Source organism: Ischnura elegans, chromosome 3 (assembly GCF_921293095.1).
Source record: "Ischnura elegans chromosome 3, ioIscEleg1.1, whole genome shotgun sequence".
Lineage (NCBI taxonomy): Eukaryota > Metazoa > Arthropoda > Insecta > Odonata > Coenagrionidae > Ischnura > Ischnura elegans.
The window spans coordinates 121,623,513-121,648,297 of record NC_060248.1 but is presented as its reverse complement, the minus strand read 5'-3'; the positions used below and the strand labels follow the sequence as shown (position 1 = coordinate 121,648,297).

General features: G+C 39.7%; 1 protein-coding gene across 2 annotated transcripts in view; it reads left to right on the top strand.

Annotated features, from left to right (window-relative positions):
* LOC124156455 (enhancer of mRNA-decapping protein 4) overlaps positions 1-24,785 on the top strand; it is an 85,738-nt gene that overhangs the window by 23,341 nt on the left and 37,612 nt on the right. For both annotated transcript variants that reach the window (XM_046531017.1, XM_046531016.1), the window contains exons 8-10: positions 8,747-8,945; positions 16,879-17,059; positions 22,961-23,215. In XM_046531017.1, the coding sequence (XP_046386973.1) occupies positions 8,747-8,945; positions 16,879-17,059; positions 22,961-23,215 (635 nt within the window). The remainder of the gene's footprint in view (positions 1-8,746; positions 8,946-16,878; positions 17,060-22,960; positions 23,216-24,785) is intronic.

Genomic DNA, 24,785 nt, shown 5'->3' with positions numbered 1-24,785 from the left:
TTTTTTTCTCGGAAATTGCAGTCAAAAATAGGGGTGCATCTTTTACACGAATTTATATCGTCCCCCTTTCCCTGGTTGCAAGTCCAAGGGAAACTGAGTGGCCTTGGTTTTCAGCGTAGTCAGTCAGCTGAAACCCCAGGTCAAAAACAAGCGGCAGGCAGGGGAGTTTCTCCTTTAGATACATATTTTTACAATGCTCCTGTTTGCGTTTCTTACTTGAAAGTTTCGCGTCGGTACTTCGGAAGTGAGCATAGAAAAGATCGGGGGGTTTCGCACTGGAGAGCACGTTATATTTACTGCCTTAGTGGGTATCCTGCGACATTTATACTGCAAATAGTAAGATTGCAAATACAGTGGAACTTGGTTAGTACGTTCCTCCTTAGTACGTTTTCCTCCTTAGTACGGCGATTTCCCTCGGTCCCGGTACCATCCGAACAAAATACAGGTAAAAGAATTTGGTTAGTACGTTTGAAAAAATTGCGCTTTCCTGGTTAGTACGCTCAATTGCTTGCCGTGACGCAACCTGCAATTCGTTCTCTAGTGTCTTCTTAAGGGTCGCAAACGTCTGAATTCATGATTTAATTTATTATTATTAGCCATTAACATTCTTCCATTCATTCCACATCTCTTTCTTCTACCGTAATTTATCCAAATGCATTTATAAATTCTTGTGACGTGATGAAAAATAAAATACGGCCATTTTTTGGGAATGTCTGACTATGAAAAACTACAGCCAATAAGAAGCCCCAATTTTCCCCACCCCGAGCTCCTCACCTTCTGTTGCCTTTGGAGCTTGGGAGTGCCCACGGTGCCCACTGCTGTGCACAAAGTTCGTGAGTGGGCAATTGTTGCTATTGCACGAGTTATCATGATGAAGAAATGAGTCTTAACGGTATTAGACAATTCCCACATTATCTAAAACAGTACTGCTCCATAAACTCGACGTCGTGCGTATTTACTTGACTACTGTTGCGGGAGCAGACGATCCTCTGGATCTCCACGCGAAGCTTAGCCTAAAAATACTTGATCTCGGAATGAAAGCAGACGACATTAGACAAATTTTGAAAGTAAATTTCAACTGTTTAATATAAAATTTTCTTGTAATTACGTCGTAATCTAATAATCTTGCGTGTCATCAGTTGATATATCGATCGATTTTACAATCGAAATGGTATCGTTCCAGAAGCGAATGTCTACGGCTGTTGCCGTAATTTGAAAGTCAATATAATTTTGCCCAATTTTTATGATGTTTAAAAAACCAGTTGACTTACTCCGGGTTGTTGTTATATTCTCCGAGTACGCTGTGAGAAAGAAAAATGACTTGTCTGAGCTTCATTCGTCCTCGTTCTGTAAATATATATAGTATAAATCACGGGAGATAGACGCCGTAATCATGAAATCCTCTCCGGGATGTCCATGAAAAATTGCGATTTTTATTCACATGGTATTGTTTTTCATGGTAGCGCTCATTTTCTTGATTTTAAATGTGAAAAGAGTTCAGGAAGGCGATCCTATGAGAACTACTGATAGTAATTGTAATTATGACGACTTTTTCACTGATTGCAATAACCCCGACTGCTATTATTTACTTTCCTCGTTAGTACGTTTTCCTGGTTAGTACGTTCATTTTTCGTGGTCCCTTCAGAAACGTACTAACCAAGTTCCACTGTATAACTTAAAGAAATGCATAGTTTTGAAGGACAATAATAATAATAATTTTTATTGTTCCTAGAGATCACATATGTACCGGTGACATTGGAAGTCATCAAAATAAAAAGTAATACAGTAAAACCTCACCTTAACGAACTCCCGCTAAACGAAGAACTCCGTTCAACGAACAAATGCTATTGGTCCGGCCAATTGCCTATGTAAACACATTAGTGAAAAACCCCGATGAACGAACTCCTCTTTTACGAAAACTCCCGATCAACGAAATGAAATTTCGGCGCGATCGAGTGAAATTCACCTCCCAATAACCAATTTTTCCGGTTAAATTTTTATTTTCATATGAATAATTTAATATTCGTAGCGTTGGAGGGCAAATCAGAGACTTCCACTGAATAAGCCAATCAGAATCGTCATTAACCATAGCCTTCCGTCGTGTGTTTCCACCGACCCCAACTCGCGGCTCGCGGCGAATTGCGAAAAATGGTAATGCTGACTTTCGTAAATAACTCAATGTCCCTATATTTCCACGCTCAAAGATATGATATCTAGAGCTATGTACTTTGATCGCATTCTTTTGACGGTTGTTTAAGATAATTTACAGAATTACAACGCGTAAATTCCGAGAAGCATTTTTTTTTAACTCGCCGCCATCTTGGATAACTTCTTTAAAATTTAACTAAATTACGGAAGATACAATGTGCGCGCTAGAAGATGAAAGCCAAAATTTGCACCTCTTAATTATCTTTAATATATGACTCAGTAGTTTCTCTTGTTTCATTCACATTGTTTATTTCAACATCATCTAAAAAATAGGAGAAACTTTTGCATTTGCCGCAATCTTGGATAAAAAATATTCGCCACGAAAGCCAACATTTCCCATTGATCTAGACGTTACTTGAATTGAGTGCTTTATACTAAAGGTCAGTCTGTCTGTCGGCGATTGTAGCGATGACCTAACGTGATGTGAAGCGGTGTTGATTTTCTCCTGAGAAAAAGGTTTGCGACGGCAGTCAATTGTTGCATGAAGAAGACGACACAGTCTAAACATGCCATATTTAGACTGGGCCAATGGTGATGCCTCACCCCTGTGGTAGCAGCAAAAATCCATGAATGACAGCGGGATTAATTCAGCGGTGGTTGGCGGGAGTTGATGCACTCATGGGGAAAGTAGATTTCTTCCTCGATCGCTGCACGGGCCCAAACATAGGACTAACAATAAAAAATGTGCGTGTTATTTTCTTCCCCCCAACTGCAATAGCTAAGTTGCGACCTCTCGACCGAGGGGTCATTTCTGCGGCAAAGCGGCATTACCGTCGGATTTTAGTGGAGTTTTTGGTTTATCGAATGGATGTAAGGGATCGGCGAAATTGAAGAGGACCATTTTGCAGGTAATGCAAGGGCTTTGCAAAGCTTGGAAGCGTGTCGCACCTGTCACCATATTTAGTTATTTTGCAAAAACCGGGTTTGCAGTCAACAGCATCATTATCGTGACTTATTTTACTTCAAGAACTCCTGCATGAGGCCTTCCAAGCTGTTTTCTTATCGGGAGTTGTCAATCCGGTTTGCAGTCAACTGCGACCACGCGATGGAGAGTGATGACGAAAGCTGTGAATCCTGGCAGGGTCTCTCAAAAGTCATGAATATTGAAGGGTCGTTTGATGAGTTCACTAGAATAGACTCAAATTTCGTAATCCGCGAAGCCAGCGAACTGAGGGTTGCAGAATATAATTTCTCGAAAACTCATTTTTCAAATCGTGATGTATTTTACTTCGAGAACTCCTGCATAGGGCCTTTCAAGATGTTTTCTTATCGGCAGTTGTCTATCCGGAATGCGATGGAAATGATGCTAGTACAATGAATTATTTACGAAGCCCGCGACCGCAAATATTGCTATGGAGTATTCTGGATTCGACTACTATAAAGAAATGCTGCCACCCACTGAGCTTTAATGGGTCGACGAAAGTCGCACTCGCGCCGTTATGGTAGAGCGATCTTAATTTCATGATGAAGCTATAATTGGCGCTGTTACTTTAACTTTATATTAGTAATGGTCAAATCTATCAAATTCTTAATTTTTCAGTGTAAACTTCGCGAATACATGTACTCTATTTCAAATATTGAGAATAAAGGGATGGCCTCGCACTCACTGCTACGTTGCATACATTTTTGAAAACCGATGAAAAAGCACGCGAAGTGATTGAATAATACGAACTGAGGCTTCCTAAATGTGGTCTATTGCCCGCGATTTGCATTGCAGCTGAAGAAATAAGCACTGTTTTGAAGTATGCGAAGGTAGAATGAAGATAACGTATGCAGACTTGCTTCAATTTCCGAGCCCCTAGAATGATGCAACGTGCGCATCACCTCCGGGGAACGAACTCCCGATCAACGAAACGGCAAAATTTCGGTCCCTTGAGTTTCGTTTAAGAGAGGTTTTACTGTAGTTACAAATAAATGAAGTGATATAATATTTACAATTTGTACAGTTTAAAGGAAAAGTTACAATTTTTGTGGCTGATGGGCAAAGATTACTCAGAGCCCAACATAAAATCCTTCAGGCTATAGTAGTTGTTTTCCATTAAATATTTCTTCATACATTCTTGAATGGTGTAGGTGGAAGACATTTGATATCATGCGGTAATTTGTTGTATATTTTTGATAGGGACAATAAGGGTCCTTTTTGGCAGAAAGTTCTAGGGTCTTAGGTCTTTGGTATTAGGTCTTTGAGGTGAACGTCATTGGTGGTTCTGGTTGCATGATTATGAAGAGAACTATTTTTTGGAAAGTATTCGGGGTTATTTTTAACAAAAGAGGCACAGTTAACAGGGTTCCCACTCAACCGTGAAAACCTTAAAACCGTGAATTAGCCGTGAATTTCCTCTACCGTGAATAAACCGGGAAATAGCCGTGAATTTCGTCTTAAAACCTTAAAAATCTCTCAATCTTGATAATAATACCTTTCCAGAAATTTTCATCTTCGTTCGTAGCTAGCGCACTTCTATTCATTGTGGCGAGCATCGTCGCATGCGGTCGCATGGGTCAGAAAAGCGTGGGAACGAATGTTGCCTGAAGAAAAAAACATCTTTCCCCAGCGCAGGCCTTTTCTCTCCCCCTCCTGAAATATGACACCACTTCTCATCAGCTTGTTTACTTTCCTCAAATGGCTTGGTTTCCCCTCCCTCGGTCACTGCTTAGTCCCCCTTCAACCCAATTAGCCTTCCCACTGGCTGCAGCGACCACTTTCGAAACTAAATCTAGATGGCCATTGTGTCGAAAAATTTGAACGTTTATTCAACACCCTCAATCCTATGACTGGAAGACCGCTAGCCTTGACAACCTGCCATGCGCTGTGGACACTACGCTCCCTGCGTTTGAACCGGGTGACAGCGAGCTTTCGGCGTGACGTTACTAATTCTCGCGCATTGCGGCCCTGAAAACGAGAGAAGATTTCCGCTTATGGCAACACAGCATTACACGATTGTCGCATGCGTCGACCTGGAACTTGCCAGTTTTACGTCGCAACCGGAAAGTTAGTGTGGAGTTATTTACTGTCGGTGGTGATCCAGTTCCTCCGCTTTCTGCTATCTAAGGTAATGCTGTTTGTTTGTGTCGTTAAAGCCTCAATGCCGTCGCGATATAAACTGCTACATAGTCTCACGAATACAAGGATCAAGAACTTTGCTATTTCCTTGATCCTTGTATTCGTGATATTATGGATTTCCACCAAGTTACGCCCTCTACGATTAATTGTTCTACATAGTCGTTCCATTTTTCCCAGAGCAACGGTAAGAAGGGAACATGATTTGCCTCTGATTAGAGAGATCGATTCAGTTTTGGTTTCAGAGTATTACAATAGCAGAGAAAAGAAGTCATTACACTGCCGCTTTCAAAAGAAAGTTATACGGTGGAACCTCGATCTATCGTTCCCGCATTGATCGTTCGCCGTTTCTGGTCCCAAATAAAGTTCCTTATAGACAATTTAATTTTTTCCCGCATCTATCGTTCCCCGAAGTATCGTTTCTCGCATTGATCGTTTGAAGATCGCGGTTCCGACGCAGAATTTTCCCGCATCCATCGTTTGACGAAAATGAGACGAAATAAATACAATGTGTCATTTATGGCTAATAACGACAAGCACGTAGTTGGAATCCTCTCCAAGAGATGGAACTACCATTGGGAGAAGCTCAGTGCCGTGGGAAAGTAACATTAGCGCATTTCCCAAGAACCTTTATCCCCCTCCATTCACCATTCGCCTCCCCCCTTCTGACGCTTTCCTCTTCTTCAAAATAAAAACAGGTCCCAGCTCGCGCAGGGACCTTATTACGAAGACCTTAGCTTCGAAAAAAATATCGAGTTACACGAGAACAATAGAAACGTGTTTCGCGCTCCCCCCTCTTCTCACCAACTGACCTTTTTCAGCCTAACTGCTTCGAAGTTCCCAGTTTATGGAGGTCAACTGCTGCATGAATCACCTATTAGCCCAAAAGGTATCTAACAATGATATTCAGTAATTGCTATTATGCTTTTATTAGATTGAAATGTTAGTAATTTGCACGTTAAAAAAAACGAGACCACACATGACGCATTTTAAGCAAGGAAATAGATGGAAAAATACGATGGTGATTTTTGGCGAAACGCGATATCCTCGTAGCTGAGCTTACGGCAGTTAATTCGGCATTTTGTTCCGAAAACATGATACCAGGTTGTTATCAGTTATCAATTTACGAGCTATACTACTACTAGTAGTCTCACTTGTCAGAGTTACTGACGAAGGGAAATCTTCTCAGGATTTTTGTTTCTCCCTACTAACAATCCGAATTCATCTGATCATCTGGCGCTACGCTAATTAGAAAAGAATGGGCATCTTTAGGGTAAAAAATTTCATGGCGCAGTCCTATGGTCACGCTTCGCCCTCTGCAGTGTGCTCTGCGTACCCCCGTGCGCGATAGCATCAGTTCCGAAATTCACCTCGTACGAGTGGTTCCCTACTTTCCGGGGTGGCTGGACTTCGAACCACCGAGTGTTTTCCATGTGAGTTTAATAGAGTCATTTTCACTAGTTTAATTTTAGTCGTCTTCCGACCATGGCCCCTCCGAAGAAACTATTGAGAACTTTAAGAGATGGACTGAAAATAATTGAACATGAAGAAAAGAATCCGGGCTAGATGCGCGTGAATATTGCAGAGCGCCTTGGGTTGTCCGCTAGCACATGACGGTAGGGGTGGGGGTAGAGTGAGCTACCTGGAGAAAACAAGTAGAGATATGAAGGCGAAGATCCAGGTGGGCGTGCCGCTGACGATTAACGCAACATTGTTCACGCTTTACACACTACCTCAATTGTATTAAAAATATATTCATTAGACAGGAACAATTCAAGTAATTGACTATTTTTGGCCTTCGTGATCCATCTCACAACCAGTCACTGCACCGGCGAATGCGGTTGTTTTAGGCACAACATGCACATTGCTCTCGTGAATACGTGTACTGGAAATGGTGTTTGATGGATAAGAATTTTTACATCTGACTGAAATCCATAATAGCAGTGTAAATGCCGAGTGGAGAGCAAACATTCAGAATTTTGAAAGAGATATGGGTCGAATCAACAATATGACGTATGTGTCTTGATAAAGTACTACTATTCCTGTTATTATCTAAAATATTGTTTTGAAACCTTTAATGAATTTCTTAATTACTCGCCAAAATCCTGCGTTTCCTGGGACATAGGCAATCTAGCAAAAAAATTAAGTATTGATCGTTTTTCCGCATTCATTTTATAATCGTGTCGTTATTAATAAAGAAAAATTGTCCCCTAGTGGAGTTCCAAAAAAGGAGGGTAGTCTTAGAATCGTGTTCGTCTTAGATTCGTGCTAATACGGTGTATGAAATTGTTTTTCGATTTATTATGTTCTATTAACAATTTTCATAAAATATTTTCCGCTGAATAAGAAAGAATCAATTTATTATATTCTATAAACAATTTAAATAAAATATTTTCCGTTAAATAAGAAATATTGGGGTGGGGGAAATTCGGTTACTGTGCAGTAATAACAACGTGCGCAAAAAACAATCTCTCAGCGAGGAATTGAAAAAGTACCTCGAGTGTCCGGACGGAAGAAGGTCCGAAGGGTATTCGGCGTCCGGGCAAGAGTTCGGTTGGGCTGGTCCTTTAGTCGGCCCTGAATTTTGCAAACGATAGATCACGTCATAACAGATATCACTTTTCATTGCGGCGTTAACATTCACGGCGTTTTTCGCGTACGTTAATTTTCTGTTGATATACGGCCAGTGATTTTCTTATTGTTGGCTTATTAACGGACCGTGAATTCAGCAAAATTGAGACCGTGAAAACCTTAAAAAAAACCGTGAAAACGTGAAAAATAACCGTGAAAACCTGGAAAAAGCCGTGAATTTCATTGTTCAGGTAGAGTGGGAACCCTGGTTAAGTATGTACAGTGATGGGAATGTTAGAATTTTCAGATCATTATAAAGAGGTAAGCCAGGTGATTGCATGGAAACTCTGGCCATGGCTTTCACTGCACGTTTCTGCATAGAGAAGACTTTGTGGCAGCAGCTAGCATTACCCCAAACGATGATGCCATAAGTTAGGTGAAGGGCATTCTCTGTGGATACGTGGATAAAATTGTAATGCGGTGTTGCATTCTGTAGGATAACAACACTTTTCAGTGCCTTGCATAGGTTTATCGACTTAAGAACAAGCTCTTGGAACACATCTTGTTCGTATGTCGAAGACTTGCTGTATGTGTACATGATTTAATCGCATATATCATACTGTGAAGCTATTCCGTAGTGTGAGTATAAGTACAGGAGATTGAAGAGACAAAGAATTTTGGCAAGGTATATATTTTGCAATGATTTCTGAAAGAAGCACTCATATGAGCTCGTTATTATGAACCTCCGGTTTATCGGTCCCGTGAACTTCGTTATTACCAGAGTTTACTGTAATCACTTTATGTAGCACCCTGATCTGTCGTTCTTCCCGCATTGAACTTTAACTTCCATTTTTTTTGTTCATTTCCTCTCATTAATCTGCATTATTGTGTCTTTCAATGTACTGTTAGAGTGCAATTCTGGAAATTTGCCATCACCGGAACAAGGAACAACCATGAATTGAAGCTGTGGTCATGTGAGTCATGGACATGTCTGCAAACTATCTATTTTGGAGACAAGGAAGCTCCTAGGAATCAAGAGGAAGGATTCCTGAAGGCTGGCCTAGATCTAGCTGCCAAGTTCCTCATATTGTCAGATATTGGACGCAAGGTATGCATGTATTCAAATTTTCAATGAATATCTTGTAAAGCTCTGTAGGGATATGTTCTGAATCTCTCTTGCTCTGCGTAATGTTCATCAGAGCTCTCCAAATCAAGTGTAAGAGCGATTGGAGGAGCTGTGAAGTAACCAGTACTATCAAAATGAAGGTTGCGTCAAGTGTATACCAAATATGATGTTCTTGCTGTGGAGCATGACAACCGAACAGAAACTGGTGTTTATGGGACTAAGAAGGGGCCTTTCTAAATGAAGAAGACTGTGAACAAATTTGCTGCCGACAACTGACCTTTAATTCACATGGTATTTGATTTATTAAACAACAGTCACTGCTGTTTATCTCTCTTTGTGAATAAATTTATTTTGGTCCCGGGCAATGAGGTACGTCTTTCCACGGAGCAGTTCCAATTCATCCCCTTTGCTTCAAGTGCCCCAAAGCACAGCGGTAATTTGGAATGATTGCTGCAGTACTGGTGTCTGAAATTACAGCATGTGTGATAAGGAATGCCCCTTTGGTAACTTAGGTGGCACGATTCTGTTGTCTTCACTAACATCATAATTACTGTGGAAAATGTTTTGTTAACTTTCAATATATTTACCTCATTGTTTTAATCTGAAAATTAAGTTATGCAATTTTTTTAAGTTTCAGTACCCAAAGTATGGTTTTTAAAAATCTTGTCTGGCTCTTGTATTTTAGCAACTTAGGGATGAGAGTAGAAGGCCATTATAAATAATAAGTAATGATTTCTGCAGATCCCTAGAAAATCACTCGTAATAGCCAATGTATATTTTTCTAAATCACTATGGATGGTTTTCAGTCATAATGGCGGGAAAAATGGCTTATTTACGCATTTCATCTGTTCAGAAGTAAATGTATCAATGTTTCAATGTTAATTTAAGAAATAATTATGTTAAAATTAAGCCAATGTCCAGAATAAATTGCCTTATCATTCAATCACAATGGAGTGAAAAGACAAAATTTTTTGATTGTGCAAAAAATCCACAGAGAAAAAAATCATTCGCCTCGACCAGTATCCTTGCTGGGCGAATGATTTTTTTCTCTGTGGATTTTTTGCATAATTTGTGCACTGTGGGTGACTCCTGTTAAAGTTATCACCGTGACTAGTCCCGGTTTACTTAAAATTAGACAAAATTTGATTTTTTAATGCAATGATACCTATTGATCCATCGATAATTGACCAGCAAATAGTATGAAATGATCGAGAGAAATTTATTATACATGCATGGTTACCTCAACTCTCACTGACCAGAGACAGTTTTTCATAAACATAAAAGATGTGTGCTTTCTTTGGAAAATCCAGGACAGACATATGGGTTTTGGAAAGAATGCACTCTTCGCTTGCTTGTGTTGCCTCAAATAGGGTGGTTTCCTGTTATTTTTTTATTGCCTAAATCCAAAGATTATTACTCCTGGAATACGTATTTCATGCTTTTAGATATTTAAATGAAAGTATCTATTATTTGCGATTTAATGGAAAGTGAAAAATTTCAAGTGCTCGGAAACGTGACGGCTAAGTATGAATGCTGGGAAAAGCCCGTGTGACGTCTGGCTGCTGCAGTGTGAGGCCACCTTGGTGCGAGGCTATGAGCTCTGCTACGATGTAGGTTGCTTGCTGCCGAGCATGGCAGTAGGGTAGAGTACCCTGCTAGCAGGTAGCACTTGGCTTAAATAAGGATTATGTATTAATACCCTATCAAACGAAGGAAACTTTCCGACCATAGGCAATTTTAATAGGTGATTATCAAGAGATGTTTCCCTGAGCTCTGTGCCTCATACATGCATTTGTAATCTCACAATGTGGAAGTTGATCAGTATAAGCAATACAAATACAGTAGAACTTGTTTAGTACGTTTCTGAAGGGACCACAAAAAATGAACGTACTAACCAGGAAAAGGTGCTAACGAGGAAAGTAAATAATAGCAGTCGGAGTAATTGCAATCTATGGAATAGTCATCATAATTACAATTACTATTGGTAGTTCTCACAGGAACCTTCCTTCCGGAACTCATTTCACATTTAACATCAAGAAAATGAGTGCTAAATTGAAAAACAATACCATTTGAATAAAAATCACAATCTTTCATAGTTTTCCCGAAGACAATTACTTGAAAACGGCGTCTATCTCCCGTGATTTATCTTATATATATACATATATAAATTCAGAGGTAAGGAAAGAAAGGGATAGGAACATGGAATAGAAAAAGGACGAGGACAATGGTGCTGTGGTAGATGGAAAAAGCCAGAAATCAGAGGGTAAAAATGCGGCCTGACTGGGTATATATTTATAGAAAGAGGACAAGTAAAGCTAAGTCATTTCTTCTTTCTCAAAGCGTACTCAGAGAATATAACAACAGCCCTGAGTATGTCAACTGGTTGTTTTTAAATACCATAAAAATTGGACAAAATTAAATTAACCTTAAATTACGGCAAAAGCCGTACACATTCGCTTCTGGAATGATACCATATCGATTGTTATATCGATCATCTATCGATTAATAACACACAAGATACAGTAAACTCTTGATTTTACGAAGTCAGTGGGACCGGAAAATTGGCACTTCGTAAAATCGAGTTTCGTAAATTCAAACCTTTTTCATAAGTCACGAAAAAAATGTTCGCTTTTGTTTCTTCCGCCGTTTTTTGTCTTTAGTGGTCTTATTTCAATGTTTTCGGTGGTTATTCTCGGTATAATTCATAGAAAAGGCTTTTTGCTATCGATTTATGATGTGAAAAATCGTTAAATAATTATACCACCATAAAATTCCCATTTCTTGTTCATACTTCAGCATCAACGATCGCTAAAGAAATTCCCGACCAGTTTAGAAAACGTAATCAAATAATGAATTGCAATGTTTATTATAAGAATTAACAGTAACAAATTTGTGGTTAGGAGCCAATAGCTACTATTAAGTATGCAGAAGATAGACATTTGTTTCTGACACCCACGGAATTTTAACGGCAGCCGGCCTAACCGCCATTTATGTCGCCCTCTATCGCTCAGTGACGAGAAAAAAAGAAAAACAAGGGTCTTAGCCCGTTTCCAAAATAACCTTCGTAAGTTAATATTTCGAGTTACTTCGTATTTTCAGCAGAATGTGCTCTATTTTCACTGAGATTCAATTACGATCATAAATAACGTAGGATGTGATTATCTTCTGGCGAATATTTGAAGTAAATTCTGTTTGAGTTCTCCGTCCGACTACTGTGTTCCATCATCTTCGCAGACGTTGCCATAAAAGACTTAATTCTTCATCAGGACTATATTCTTCATACCGGGTGTGAGGTGACCTGTTCATATAGTATGTTTCTCTCCTTTTATGCCGACAGGAGCAAGGTTCCAACCGGAAAACGACAGGAGAAACATCTTACAGTATCGGAGAAATATAGATAGAAACGTTATTATCCACATTGATTGTTTTCCTACAAGAGACGTTTTATCATTTCTCAACGTGGTTAAGTATTGGTTCGCTAGCGTGAATTCCCAAAAAATGACACGCAAAAACCTGTACCGTCACCTCATTTAGTTTTCGTGTTCCTTTCTCCGCCGTATTGAAAGTTAGGCAAAGGATCATTGACATAGAGAAAAGATTTTCTTAGTTTTAGCACTAAAAAATAGTCGCGCCATAATCGTAAATAAATATAGTGTGGAAAGAGCAAAGAAATTAATTTCAATTGAAAAGTCAGCTGAGAAGAAGAGAGACAATTATAAGCGCGGCACCATTTTCCCGATAGTGGAAGATACTTCTTCCGCCTCTCTCCGGTTAATAACTTCCCCCCGTTGCAGGTAAAGATGAACCATGCCCTTCTCCACAATCGGGGAAAGTTCCCAGTGGGTGGGGTGAATAAGAGTGGGATGGGGATTGCCTGAGGGAAGAAGTGTGGTCAGCACAAGGACTGGTGGAGGGGGCAGGACAAAGAAGGGTGGGGAAATGGCCTTGAGCTCTGCCTCAGTCTACTTTTGGGGGCCGTATTTTTTTGCGACGCACACAAGCTCAGTCTCCTTAGGGAGGGAGTGAATGGGAAATGCTGGGGAAGGAGGGGTTTGGGATGCTTAAGGTGGGTGTCAGCAAGATCAGCCAAAGGCGGCAGGAGGGAAGGGACGGCTTTGGAAAGACAGAACCCCAGCATGGGAGAACGGGGAAGCGCGTGAGAAGAAAGTTCATGGTTAGACTTGGAAGTGCGTTTTCATTACGAGAAGCCTGAAATATAAATTGGAGGTAAATAGAGCCCAGTACTTAAGATATTTAAGTTGTTCATTCACAAAGGCCGATATATACACGAAAAGATATTATGGCGCGGATTGCATGTATCAACGTCCATTTCGGGATGTTATTAATTTCTGTTCCCATTTATAAAAGTAGCAAATAGATTTGAAGGAATGATAATCATGAATAAAAATATCTAAATCGATATCCAAACGCACATGAGCAAAATAGATGAATGTATACATACCGATCCATCGCAAGTAATACCGCTCAAGCTTCTTCCGGTATAGGACTTTAAAATCCTGGATAATGCCTTGGTCCAAGGGCTGGGACTTGCTAGTCGAGTTCGGGGGTAAAAAGAGGACTCGAACATTAGCTAATTTTAGATCTTCCACGTATTTATGAACGGTGGCATTATCCATTATTAAAACAATTTTGCTGTTCTCTCCAGCAATTTTTCTCTGTAGACGTATAACCGTTTGCTGGAAAATTTCTCGGGTCATCCAGCTGTTTTTATTTGCATGGTAAAAAACGGGGAGGGCTTCCAATTTTACATGTTTTAAGCACCGTGGCCTTTCAAATTTCCCAATGACAACGGGCTTATTTTGTCCGTGCCCGTTTGGTTGACGCACAGCCCCACAGTAACATGCACTTTACTCTTTTTTCCCCCATGGCACCTTTGCCCTTTGAAACCCAGGGTTACGTCAGGTAATGCATTAAAAAATAGCCCAGTTTCAGGGGCCAGCGAGGGTGAGCTCGTCGAGGAAAGGGTCCCGGATTAGGGACCCTTCGAAGTGCTTCGGCGAAAAGTAGTCTAGTAGTCTTCGAAGTACGTTCACAGCAGTGCAAAGGGTTAATTAGGGGTGTACGAAATACTCCGCGCGACCTTCCTGACATGTTAAACTACGAATTATTGTCGATGCTATGTTTACGAACAGGCACGTAAATAGGGGCATAATGTCAGCCGCGATATTTTAACTGAACTCCTACTCCCCCTAAATTCCCACAGTGAGGTTTTTGGCGACCCATTTCTCTCCAAAGTTGCATTATCATTTACGATTTCGCACTTTTGATGGACCACAGTTGGAAGCGCTGATTTTTTAGCTACTTACGCCGGCGTAACTAGTTTTGTTGACAAATTTTTCGCCGTAGTTCGTATAAACGAATGCCATTTGCTCCTAGGGACCGAGCCGAGGTTCGTAAATTCAAAAAATTTCGTATAATCGAAACTTCGTATAATCGAATAGCGCCATGTATTTAGCATAGGCTTTTCACCGGGACCGCAATATCACTTCGTATAATCGAAAACTTCGTAAAATCCTGCTTCGTAAAATCAAGAGTTTACTGTAATTAGATTACTACATCATTACAAGAAGATTTTTATATTATACAGTTGAAATTTACTTTAAAAAATTGTCTAATGTCGTCTGCTTTCGTGCCGAGATTAAGTATTTTACGCTAAGCTTCGTGTGAAGATCCAGAGCATCGTCTGCTCTTGCAACAGTAGTCAAGTAAATACGCACGTACTCCATAGCCGTGACTACTTTTGATATAGTGGATGCAGGAATGTTTAATCTTCGCGCTAACTCCACTCGGTTTACTTGTGGTTTTCGGTCCACTTCCTCGAGAATTTCAATCTTTTCTTAAGTTGTAATCTGCTACACTATTAGTTTTTTCTCCATTTCAATTGTAATTAACTGCCCTCGCTATAATAACTTGTGCAATAGCAACAACTGCCCACTCACGAAATTTGTGCACAGTGGACTCTCCAAAGGCATCAGAAGGTGAGGAGCTCGAGGTGGGGAAAATTGGGGCTTCTCATTAGCTGTGGTTTTGCATAGTCAGACATTCCCAAAAATGGCCGCATTATATTATTCATCACGTCACTAGAATTTAGAAATGCATTTGGATGAATCATGGTCGTAGAAAGATATGTGGAATGAACGCAAGAATGTTAATGGAGGTTTACGACCCTTAAGAAGATACTAGAGAACGACTTACGGGTTGCGTCACCGCAAGCAATTGAGCGTACTAACTATGAAAGCACAATGTTTTCAAATGTACGAACCAAATACTTTTACCTGTATTTTGTTCGGATGGTACTGGGACTGAGAGAAATTGCCGTAGTAAGGAGGAAAGCGTACTAAGGAAGAACGTATCAACCAAGTTCCACTGTAATTAATATTTTAGTGCACACCAACCCTTGCTAGTGTAGTTGTCATATCTCTGCATTCGAAATGACACTGCTTAAATACCTAAACACCATTATGATGATAAAAAATTTCTCTCATGCTTATGCTTGCTTCAATTAAAATTAATGAAAAACTTGACGGCATATGATCAAAATGAAGACTAGAAACTACACAGCCATGACAAAGGCCTGAACCCTGGCCCCCTGGGTGAGAGGTGACCATGCTACCAATACACCAATTGACCCGACTGTGGAGAGTGGTAATATTTTGAAATTAAATAAGGCCTGAAATTATTACGGAGGCTTCCCCGGTGAGTTGATTGGTGATAGTTTTTCGGGTTCATTCCACGTTGATTCGTATTTTGTGGATGACAGTTTCGGGCGCGTTCCAGCTCCCGAAACTGTTGTCCACAAAATACGAATCAACGCGGAATGAACCCGAAAAACTATCACCATTAAATAAGGCCTGTTAAAAATACACCATGAAAATTAATTAATTACATACAAACTAAAGCCCATTCAATGGAACCACTACCAGTTCAGAGATGTGTTTACAATTCCTAATGCCATAAAAAATGCATAATTGAAAATGGTGGAGCAAGGTACGTGGTCTCCCCTTGTGAGTGCCTAGTGAATTTCATGGGAAAGGACCCCTACGAAGCATGGTCTCAACCTTCCTGAATGGGAAAAGTCATTTGAGCCCTATGGTGCAGCTTTTGAATCATTTAGCAGTACACCTTTGGCCTCCTTGAACTAATATTTGAACTCCCTTCAATTAGTGATGAGTGTTTAGGCGAGTAGCAGCTGCAAATACTGCTTAGAGAAATGAGGGAGTGCTCCCAATGAGTAGCTTCGTAGCGATTGCTCACTATATATTTTTAACTGTATGTGTAATCGCTGATATATATAGATGGTACAACGACGTAATGTGCAGAATATTGTGCAGAATAAACTAAATGTTCATTTTATGATGCTTATTTAACATTTTCAAAAAAACTGATTCTTTAGCCTAATTTAAATGGTGTTTTTTTTACCCAGGAACATAAAACGAAGTGTAAAGAAAGTTACAAATGATAAGAGGAGGCAGCAAGGTTTCATATTTTGTTACTAAGTTGCCTTTTCTTGGCAAAATTTGTCTCAAATGAGCTTACAGCCACTCTTCCAGGCACTCAGTGCTCAAGTTTAGCAGGGGTTTATCCTGAGAGCTATTCCCTGTGGATGACTTCCTGTGGAATATTGTCTCATCATAGCGATAGCACAAATGCACTTGCTATTGGTGAATTATTACCTTATGCTTTTCCACTTGGACTAGCCAACTGAAAAAAAAGCCTTGCCATTGTATTACTTTCGTATACATCCATACTCGTTGTAGCAGACTTCTACTTTAGTAGGTGATTGAAATTGTGTCGCCCTACCATCATGTCTAATTTGTGCCTAATACAATTGAATTTTAAAATTTAGCTCTTATTATTGTTTTTTGTTGATATATATTGACTGTCTCTTCCGTAGGTATTGTATGTGCTGCAGTTTGGAAGGGATGAAGATGAGGGAATATCATTTGTCTCCACAATATCGGAATTCCACCTCCCATATCCCATATTGAGTTTTGGCGTGGTGGATGCAGAGATCTGCCCTAGAAAGTGTGTTTCTGGGTCTCCGACTGCTGCTTATACGGATGATGCCTCTGGTGGTGAGTCTCATATGTATTGAAAAAACATGGTGAACTCGTGAATGATACAATTAATAAATGTGCATAGGCCATTTCATGAATTCAATTGATTCGGCTTTTACTTTGTGAAAATACATGTTGAAATGAAAACACTCAACCTTGGTAACTTTTCACTGGAAATTATTTATTGGTACTACGCGTTTCGATGCTGAGGTGTCATTCTCAAGTACACTGTTTATAATATCAAAAATTCAATAAATACCCAAATTCTGGCAGGGGGGGAGGGAGAATGGTTATAATAATACAATACATTACAATGAATAATTTTCCAGTGAAAAGTTACCAAGGTTGTGTGTTTTCATTTCAGGCCATTTCATGTCAAAAATGACCAATTTGCCTCACCCTCATAGATTTGGGCCAAATTTTCAGGATATGTTAGGATAGCCACTGTTATAGCTAATTCACTTCAGAGAAAAAATAGGGATGGGACTCATTCAGTTTGGTTCTTTGCTTTGGTTCTCCGTTCTGGTTTCTACTAGTGATGGGTCGATTCCAAAATTTTATCGATTCCGATCCCGATTCCGATTCTGACATTTCGATTCCGATTCTACCAATACCGATTCCATCGATTCTGATGCCATAGGCTCCAAGAAAAATATCACTTAATTGCAGGCAACAAGAAAACCACTTTTAAAAATATATTACTCTGTGAAAGTCAGTTGACAAAAGCATCTTTCATATCATTACAGTGTAATTAAAATATAATTGCTAAATTTCAAAACAGAACATACCTGAAAAGTGGTGTTACATGATAGGTATTACTTAAGAATATTGGCACTCATAATATGTCGACAATATATTATATATATATATATATGTATCCAAACTACAAGGGAGAGCCCTGAGTTCAGAAATTTTCATAGCTGTAATAAAGATTGCATACTACGAATATGAATCATGTAATATTTGGCCCTTTCAAATTCTCAAGCAGAAAAACCAATTATTCTACATGCTCAGCCAGCAGGTTTTGATGTCTCCATGTTACAGTATTACTGCCTGCAGAAAATTGCCTTTTGCTACACATGTGTGTTATTGGGCAAGTACTTTCCCACCAAAATTGCAAGATTTCGGAGACTTTGGAATTTTTATTAAAAATTATATCAACGATTTTTTTGGATCTTGAATCTTCATGGAATTCAAATGGACGAAGCGAACAACTACAGTAGACTCTCGTTATTACGAAGTTCACGGGACCGAAAAACCGGAGGTTCGTAATAACGAAGTTCGTATGAACGTTTCTTTGAGGAATCGTCGAAAAAAAACAGTATATAATAAACGAGTTTAAATTACGTGAAAATACATATAAATAGGATAATACGTTTCAGTTTCTCGATAGAAGAATGCGGTATGACGCAATCTGTGGGTTGATATCTTCCCGAACGCAGTCAGTCCGATATACGAACTAGATGCGTCCCAAGACCTTGTTCCTAAGTTGACAAACCTACAGTCCGGCCGCCGAGAGTGTATGGGTGGATCAGGCTTATTTCAATACTCCTTATGCATTTGACGTTGTATGACTAGGCAAGGGCGTATTAGGTGCGTTTGGGGGACAGTGATTGGCTGTAAACCGTGCTGGCCCAGGGTTATCTGCCCCTTTTATTGTGCCGTCATCGGACAAATCTCGCCGGCCGGACTGTATGCAAGGAATCGAGAAGTGCTGTTATCCTTCCGAATGCAACATTGCATTACACGTATGCGCTAAATCCCGAAATTTGACAATTTTGAATGCTCGTACCTCTGAAAATTCGTAAATAGAATGTGCGTAAGAAGACTATACGTCCAATTTACGAGCGGTTATGAGTGGGTCACAATGACTCCACAGGAATGAAGCTTACTATATAATGTTGAGTATAAACTGAATAAAGAACCATAACTGACGCTCTTGAGCACAGAACACAAGAAGAACTTGGCGCGATTATTAAAACTTATCGTAGTGAATTTCCACCAAAATACCGTTGCTTATGTGTGGAACTTCGTAATAAAGTTCATTTTGTAATCGCTGGGACCGGGATTGAGGTTCGTAATTTCGTAAAAACTAAAATTTCGTGATAACGTTTCTTTTACTATAGCTTGTATAGGCCTTTTCGTCGGGACCAACGAGTTGCTTCGTAATAACGAGAACTTCGTAATAACGTTGTTCGTATTAACGAGAGTCTACTGTATAGAACTAAACTTTAATTTTGTAGAGCCAAAAAAAAATGCTATACTTCTCACGTCATTTAATCAACCTTAAAATCTCTTGCTTTTTTTAAGTTCAAGAAAGAAACTAAAAGCTGCAAATGAATATCACATCGGACGGACGCAGTAATAAAATAGGCTAAAAGAGCCTTGTGGTGTGAAAACTCCCCCTACCGCGCGACTCACCTCGGCGAAGGTGGAAAGGGAAAAAGGGTATCGGTTGTTGCCTTTCACGGAAGCAGTTCATTTTTCTCTCTCAAGCATGCTGACTTAATCTGTTCACTTTACTTCAATACCCAAGGCATATTTCTTACGCGTGGGATGGTTCCGAAAAATATCCAATCATTAGTATTTTCACTCGAGTAATGCGCTAAATGGTCCAGTCGATCTATACATAATCCTTTTTAACATTCTCAGTTTAGTGTTTTAAGTCAATGAAGACGATTATCCATGCTTTAAATGACGAATTTCAAGACAAATCTTTTTAAAAACTTGAAAAATCGGCCTCAGTTACAGAGCCTTAAAGTTCCGCAGCGTGTAGCTCAGCCTTGACGCGCGATTGAAAAATCGCTCTTATTTCCTTCGTCACAAACTTTTTTTTCAAGAGTTCTGCTTAGTACTCTTTAGAAATCTCTAATTTATATTGTGGTTTAAATTTTCCGAGTTATATTTTTCGTAAACGAAAGATAATGTCTACTTTATGTCAAATTTCACGTGAAAAACGGGTCGGCCATTTTGCGTTGTAAAACCACAGATGAGAGCCAAAATCTTCAAAAGTCATTGTAAGTATAGGCAAAGCACCAGATCAAAGGAATATTGCGTTTTTTATTCCACAAAACTCATACCAACGCAAAACCACTTGGATAAATTCAAAGATTTTTTGAGGAAAAACGATATCTCGCGTGGCATTGAAAAATTGGTCATGTTTGGGCCTCTGTATCTCACTAAAGGTCCGTATTTATGTAAAATGGCATATAAATCAATATTTGGTAATGATTTATGAGTATTTACGCTGAGTTTCAAGTCTCTATCCCCAAAAAGGTCATTTTGGACTTTATCCCAGCTTTTTCCGATTTCGGACCAGTGTGCGCGGGGTAGGAAGACGATCGGCCGCCGCGGCTGGCGTAAAGGTATTCGGCGCCCACGTCGACAAATATAGTGTATTCGGCAAGCTGAAACTACCAGGCTAAGGCATTAAAATGACTTATCGGCTTTAAAAACTGCATTATTACATGAGTTTCATGATAGCGCTTCCTGTCGGCAGATTGCTGGACCTACTAGCCTCGAAAGTTATGTAACCTTAAATACTCGACTCGACATTAGTAATGCTACTCGAAACGCCCGAGTCGAATACCAACTACTCGATCGACTTGAATTTTCGAGTGCTCGCACATTCCAAAAAGATGTGTGTTTTGTTATTACGATTACGTGGCGCGAAAATTCAAATGATTATTGGAAACGCGGTCGTATATTTTGTTGTTTGAAGTACTACTGGAATCGGAATCGATTTTTCGCCTTGGCAAGTACTCGTTTTCGATTCCGGTTCTTGGCTGAGAATCGAGGAATCGAAGAATCGAGGAATCGAACTGACCCATCACTAGTTTCTACATTTCGGTTCTTAATTTTGCACTCAAATACCTCAAATTACAATATTAAAGGACCTTTTCGTCTGATTGGTAGTCTCATCTTGGATAATATTAATGACATCTTTGGGAGTTTCATCTCTCCCTCAATAAAATATTGCCTTAATCCATTTTGTACACAAGTCACTGTGACACCCTCCCAGCTTTCCAGAATCCACTGGCTTATTTCTTCTTAAGACACTCTTGTCATCCTTCCCGACTCTGTGTAGTCTTTCATACCAGACATCATCCAATTTTCCAGCAAGAATGTAACTTTGATTTAAAAGATTTATTGATGGATAAATCCAGCGGTTGGATCTTTTTTGTTAATCCACCTGGAATTATTGCCAGTTTAGAATACTTGTTCACTAACAGTTTCGAGTTGTCAATAATATGAGCATGGCATGAGTCCATTATCATTAAAGATTTTGGCTTGAAAAAGTATTGTTTCCTTTTTCCCCAAAGTTTCAGCCCACACTTTCATACTCTCTTGTTTAATCCATTCCTTCTCATAAGCAGCAGTCAAAATGCCTTTCAGAAAGTTTCCTTTAGGCAATGTTTTTCTCTTTAAAATGACCAACGGTGGAAGCTTTCCACCATCGGAGTTTACACGTAAGGCAACCGTAAAGTTTGACTTCTCGTTTCCAGTTGTGGTTACGGAAACTTCTTTGGATTCTTTTAAACGTACTGTCCTGGAACCTGGAAGATCAAAACTATCAGGCCCTTCATCCATATTGCCGAAATGTGCAGGATCCACACCACATAGACTTTCTTTGACATATAGTCTAAATTTCTCTACCTTGGCCTCCCAGTCCTGGGGTAGTTTTTGTCCAGTGCTCGAAGTTGTACGAATACTCAGATTATTTCACTTCATGAATCTAAATCCCCATGATGGGTAGGCTTTGAAGTTTTCTATTTTGTATTCTTCCGCCAGTCCTTCTGCCTTCAGCAACACGCTAGTTGTTCACATTTTACTTCCTTTTGCTCTCTCAGAAATGACCCATTGGAGAAGAGTTTTTTCAGCTTCAGGGCAGAAGCATTTCCTGAATCTCATTGCGCGTTTCTTTTGGTGTAAACACTTGATCACCTCTTCTCCTTTCCTCCATTCCCGTATGCTGGACTCTCCCACGCTAAATTTTCTGGCAGCCTCGCGATTTCCTTTTTCTTTCGTGAAATTGACGACTTCTAGTTAAACATCGCTGTATACGATTTTCTTCTCACAGTATTTTTCTTCTCCATCGGTAATTTTCTTGAGAATATTCTAACTCACACAAGCTTAACTCAGTACATGTTTGAGATAATTACCATGCAGATGGTACTTTCATAGAACTTGGAGGGGTTGGAGGTGTCTAGAACAGCTGAATGCTAATATTAACAAAGCAAAGCCTGGGCATGCGGTATCTATACAAATTAATGATAACTAGGAAGGTTTGGATGCACGTTATCGATTGGAAAATATGGTACATACCTAAAATCATTTTTACTTCAGGAAAGGGAAGTATTTAAAAAGTCTTGTGATACTCATTTCAGTCTTCCAACTGCTCCTGGTGGGTCTTAGTTAGCCTAGGCAAGTCATGTGTCCATCACATCGGAGTAGCATGTAGCAGTTTCCAACTGGGCGATTATGTGTTTTAAGACTATGTTCTATTATTGATAGATACAAGAGGGAGAGTTTTTGTTTAGAGTGCGAAACAGTTTCAGAAGGTATGGATGAATGCAATTATTCAGAAAAAGAATTGTTTCCTACGTTCACTAGATTATGGGTATTTCTTCTGACGAATATTTCTCTGGTTCTCAGCCAGGTACGTGCTTTTAGATGACTTGTCTCCCGAAATGTCGGCTTATATAAAAGCACTAACCTGGCTGAGAACCTGAGAAAGAACCTGAGAAATATTCATCAGAAGTATTCACCAGGAAAAATTAAAATAGTTTGTGGGTATTTCTTGATTTGGGAATTTGTGGTGCTCTTCCGTGTATCCCACAATTGTGGAAGTTTACAGAAAAATGAAAAAAATTGCATCTTCGTAATTGTTCTTTGCGATTACGTCTTTCTTTTGTGCAGCTGATGCAGAGGGTGAGGAGAGCAAAGGAGAGGGGGAGGAGAATGGGGGGCGGAGGCGATCGCTTGTCGCTGAGGGGGAGGAGGAGGGAGAGGCGGAGGCAAGTGGCGATGGGGCAAGCACAGTCGCCATCCATATAGTGCTTGTGCAGCCCAAGTCTCTGCAGGAGTGCCACATCATGTTCGAGGCTGGATCATCCAACCCTGCCTATCAAGCAGAGAGCACCTCCCTTCCACTGCCTACTCTTGGCACTACAGGTAAATACTCTAGCTATAACTCTTTTGTTTCCAAACTCTTGGAGGCTGGACAGCACAAAGTAAGTATTTCTCACCTAGCAAATGCTCTGTGTGAGGTCAGTATGTATCCAGTGGCTCAGGTTGGCTGAGTGATGATTTTATAAAAAATATATTTTGAGATTTGTTAGCCTCATGTTTTGATCTGCGTAAAAATAGTTTTATTTTCGTTCATGGTGATGATATAGTGGAAAATTGTCTGAATTCATATTCATAAAGTGAACCTTGAAAAGTGTTCCTTTTGTGTTTTATTTTTCATAATGGTAAGGTATCTTGTAGTTAAGCCTGAACTTATGAGTTACTTGTAGGGGTCGACGGGGCCCCGAAATTTTCGGGTCGGGTCGGGTCATCGTCCTGACCCGACCTTCGGGTCGGGCCGTTTCAAATCTCGGGTCAAAATCGGGTCGGGTCGAAAATCGCGAGAATATTATCCATCGCGAAAAATATTTCACTTTTCTTTTTTATAACTTCTATTGTCCCCAGCAACATTTTAAATTGATTATGGCCATCATTTGTGACAGCGCTCTCAAAATATAACATATTTCATACATTTTATGGCATAAAAAGTCGTAAAATACAAGCCAGCGAATATTTCCTATATAAATGGCGATCTTAAGAAAACCTAAGTAACGTAAAAGTTAGACATTATTTTATATTAGAATGCAATAATCAGAACTAGCTGACATTAGAAGGCTAGCATCAATTAAGGGCGCTAAAGGCAGAAAGTAGTTTCTAATATCTACGCAGTAGCGAGGAGTGGCGACAGGCAGTCGTGACGACTGCCGGCCCAATTACGTTTCAGTCTGACTCCGTCACTGAACTATGAAATAGTAGGGACTATAAAGAAATATTCACGGGTTATTGGTATTGACTTCCATATTTTCAGCTGAACATTATATATGCGTTATTGGGCTGAAATATTATTTCTTTCCGATCGATAATAACTTGACAAATGGGATACGGCATATATTCCATTTCTTATCCATTTTAGCACCTGCGGTAACGAATAAAACTTCTCGGCTAGGCACCAGGTTAGGCTGAAAAGTTTTTAAAGCCTAACCTCATTAAGGTTTGTGAAGGTAAATGATGGTATTTATATCATTCTTTTAGTTTACGGAGACATAGATGAAGGAGACTCCCGACCTGTTCTTAAAAGGCCGTTGCAGATGCCAATGCTGTTGTCAATGCGACTACGACTTTATCTCAGCAGCTGATATCTTAGAAATGTTTAACATTGATTTAAAAGGATTGTTTTTGGCTGGAGTGGAATCAATATTAACAGCTTTATTTTTAAGTTCATTAAAATTATATATGTGAGGATAAGTTTATAAAAATAGCCATGCTTTCCATTTTTGCCTATTTTAAGCGGCTATCTGCGAAGTCTAGAATACGGAACGAGTATTTTCCTTCCATCTACCCGTTCATATAACAACTCTTGATGTTACCCCTGCCCAAACGCGTTCCACTCCCCTTGTTTACAAAACTCCAGAAGGGTTCGGTGTATTTAATTTTCCATACGGAAAGCATAAAAAAC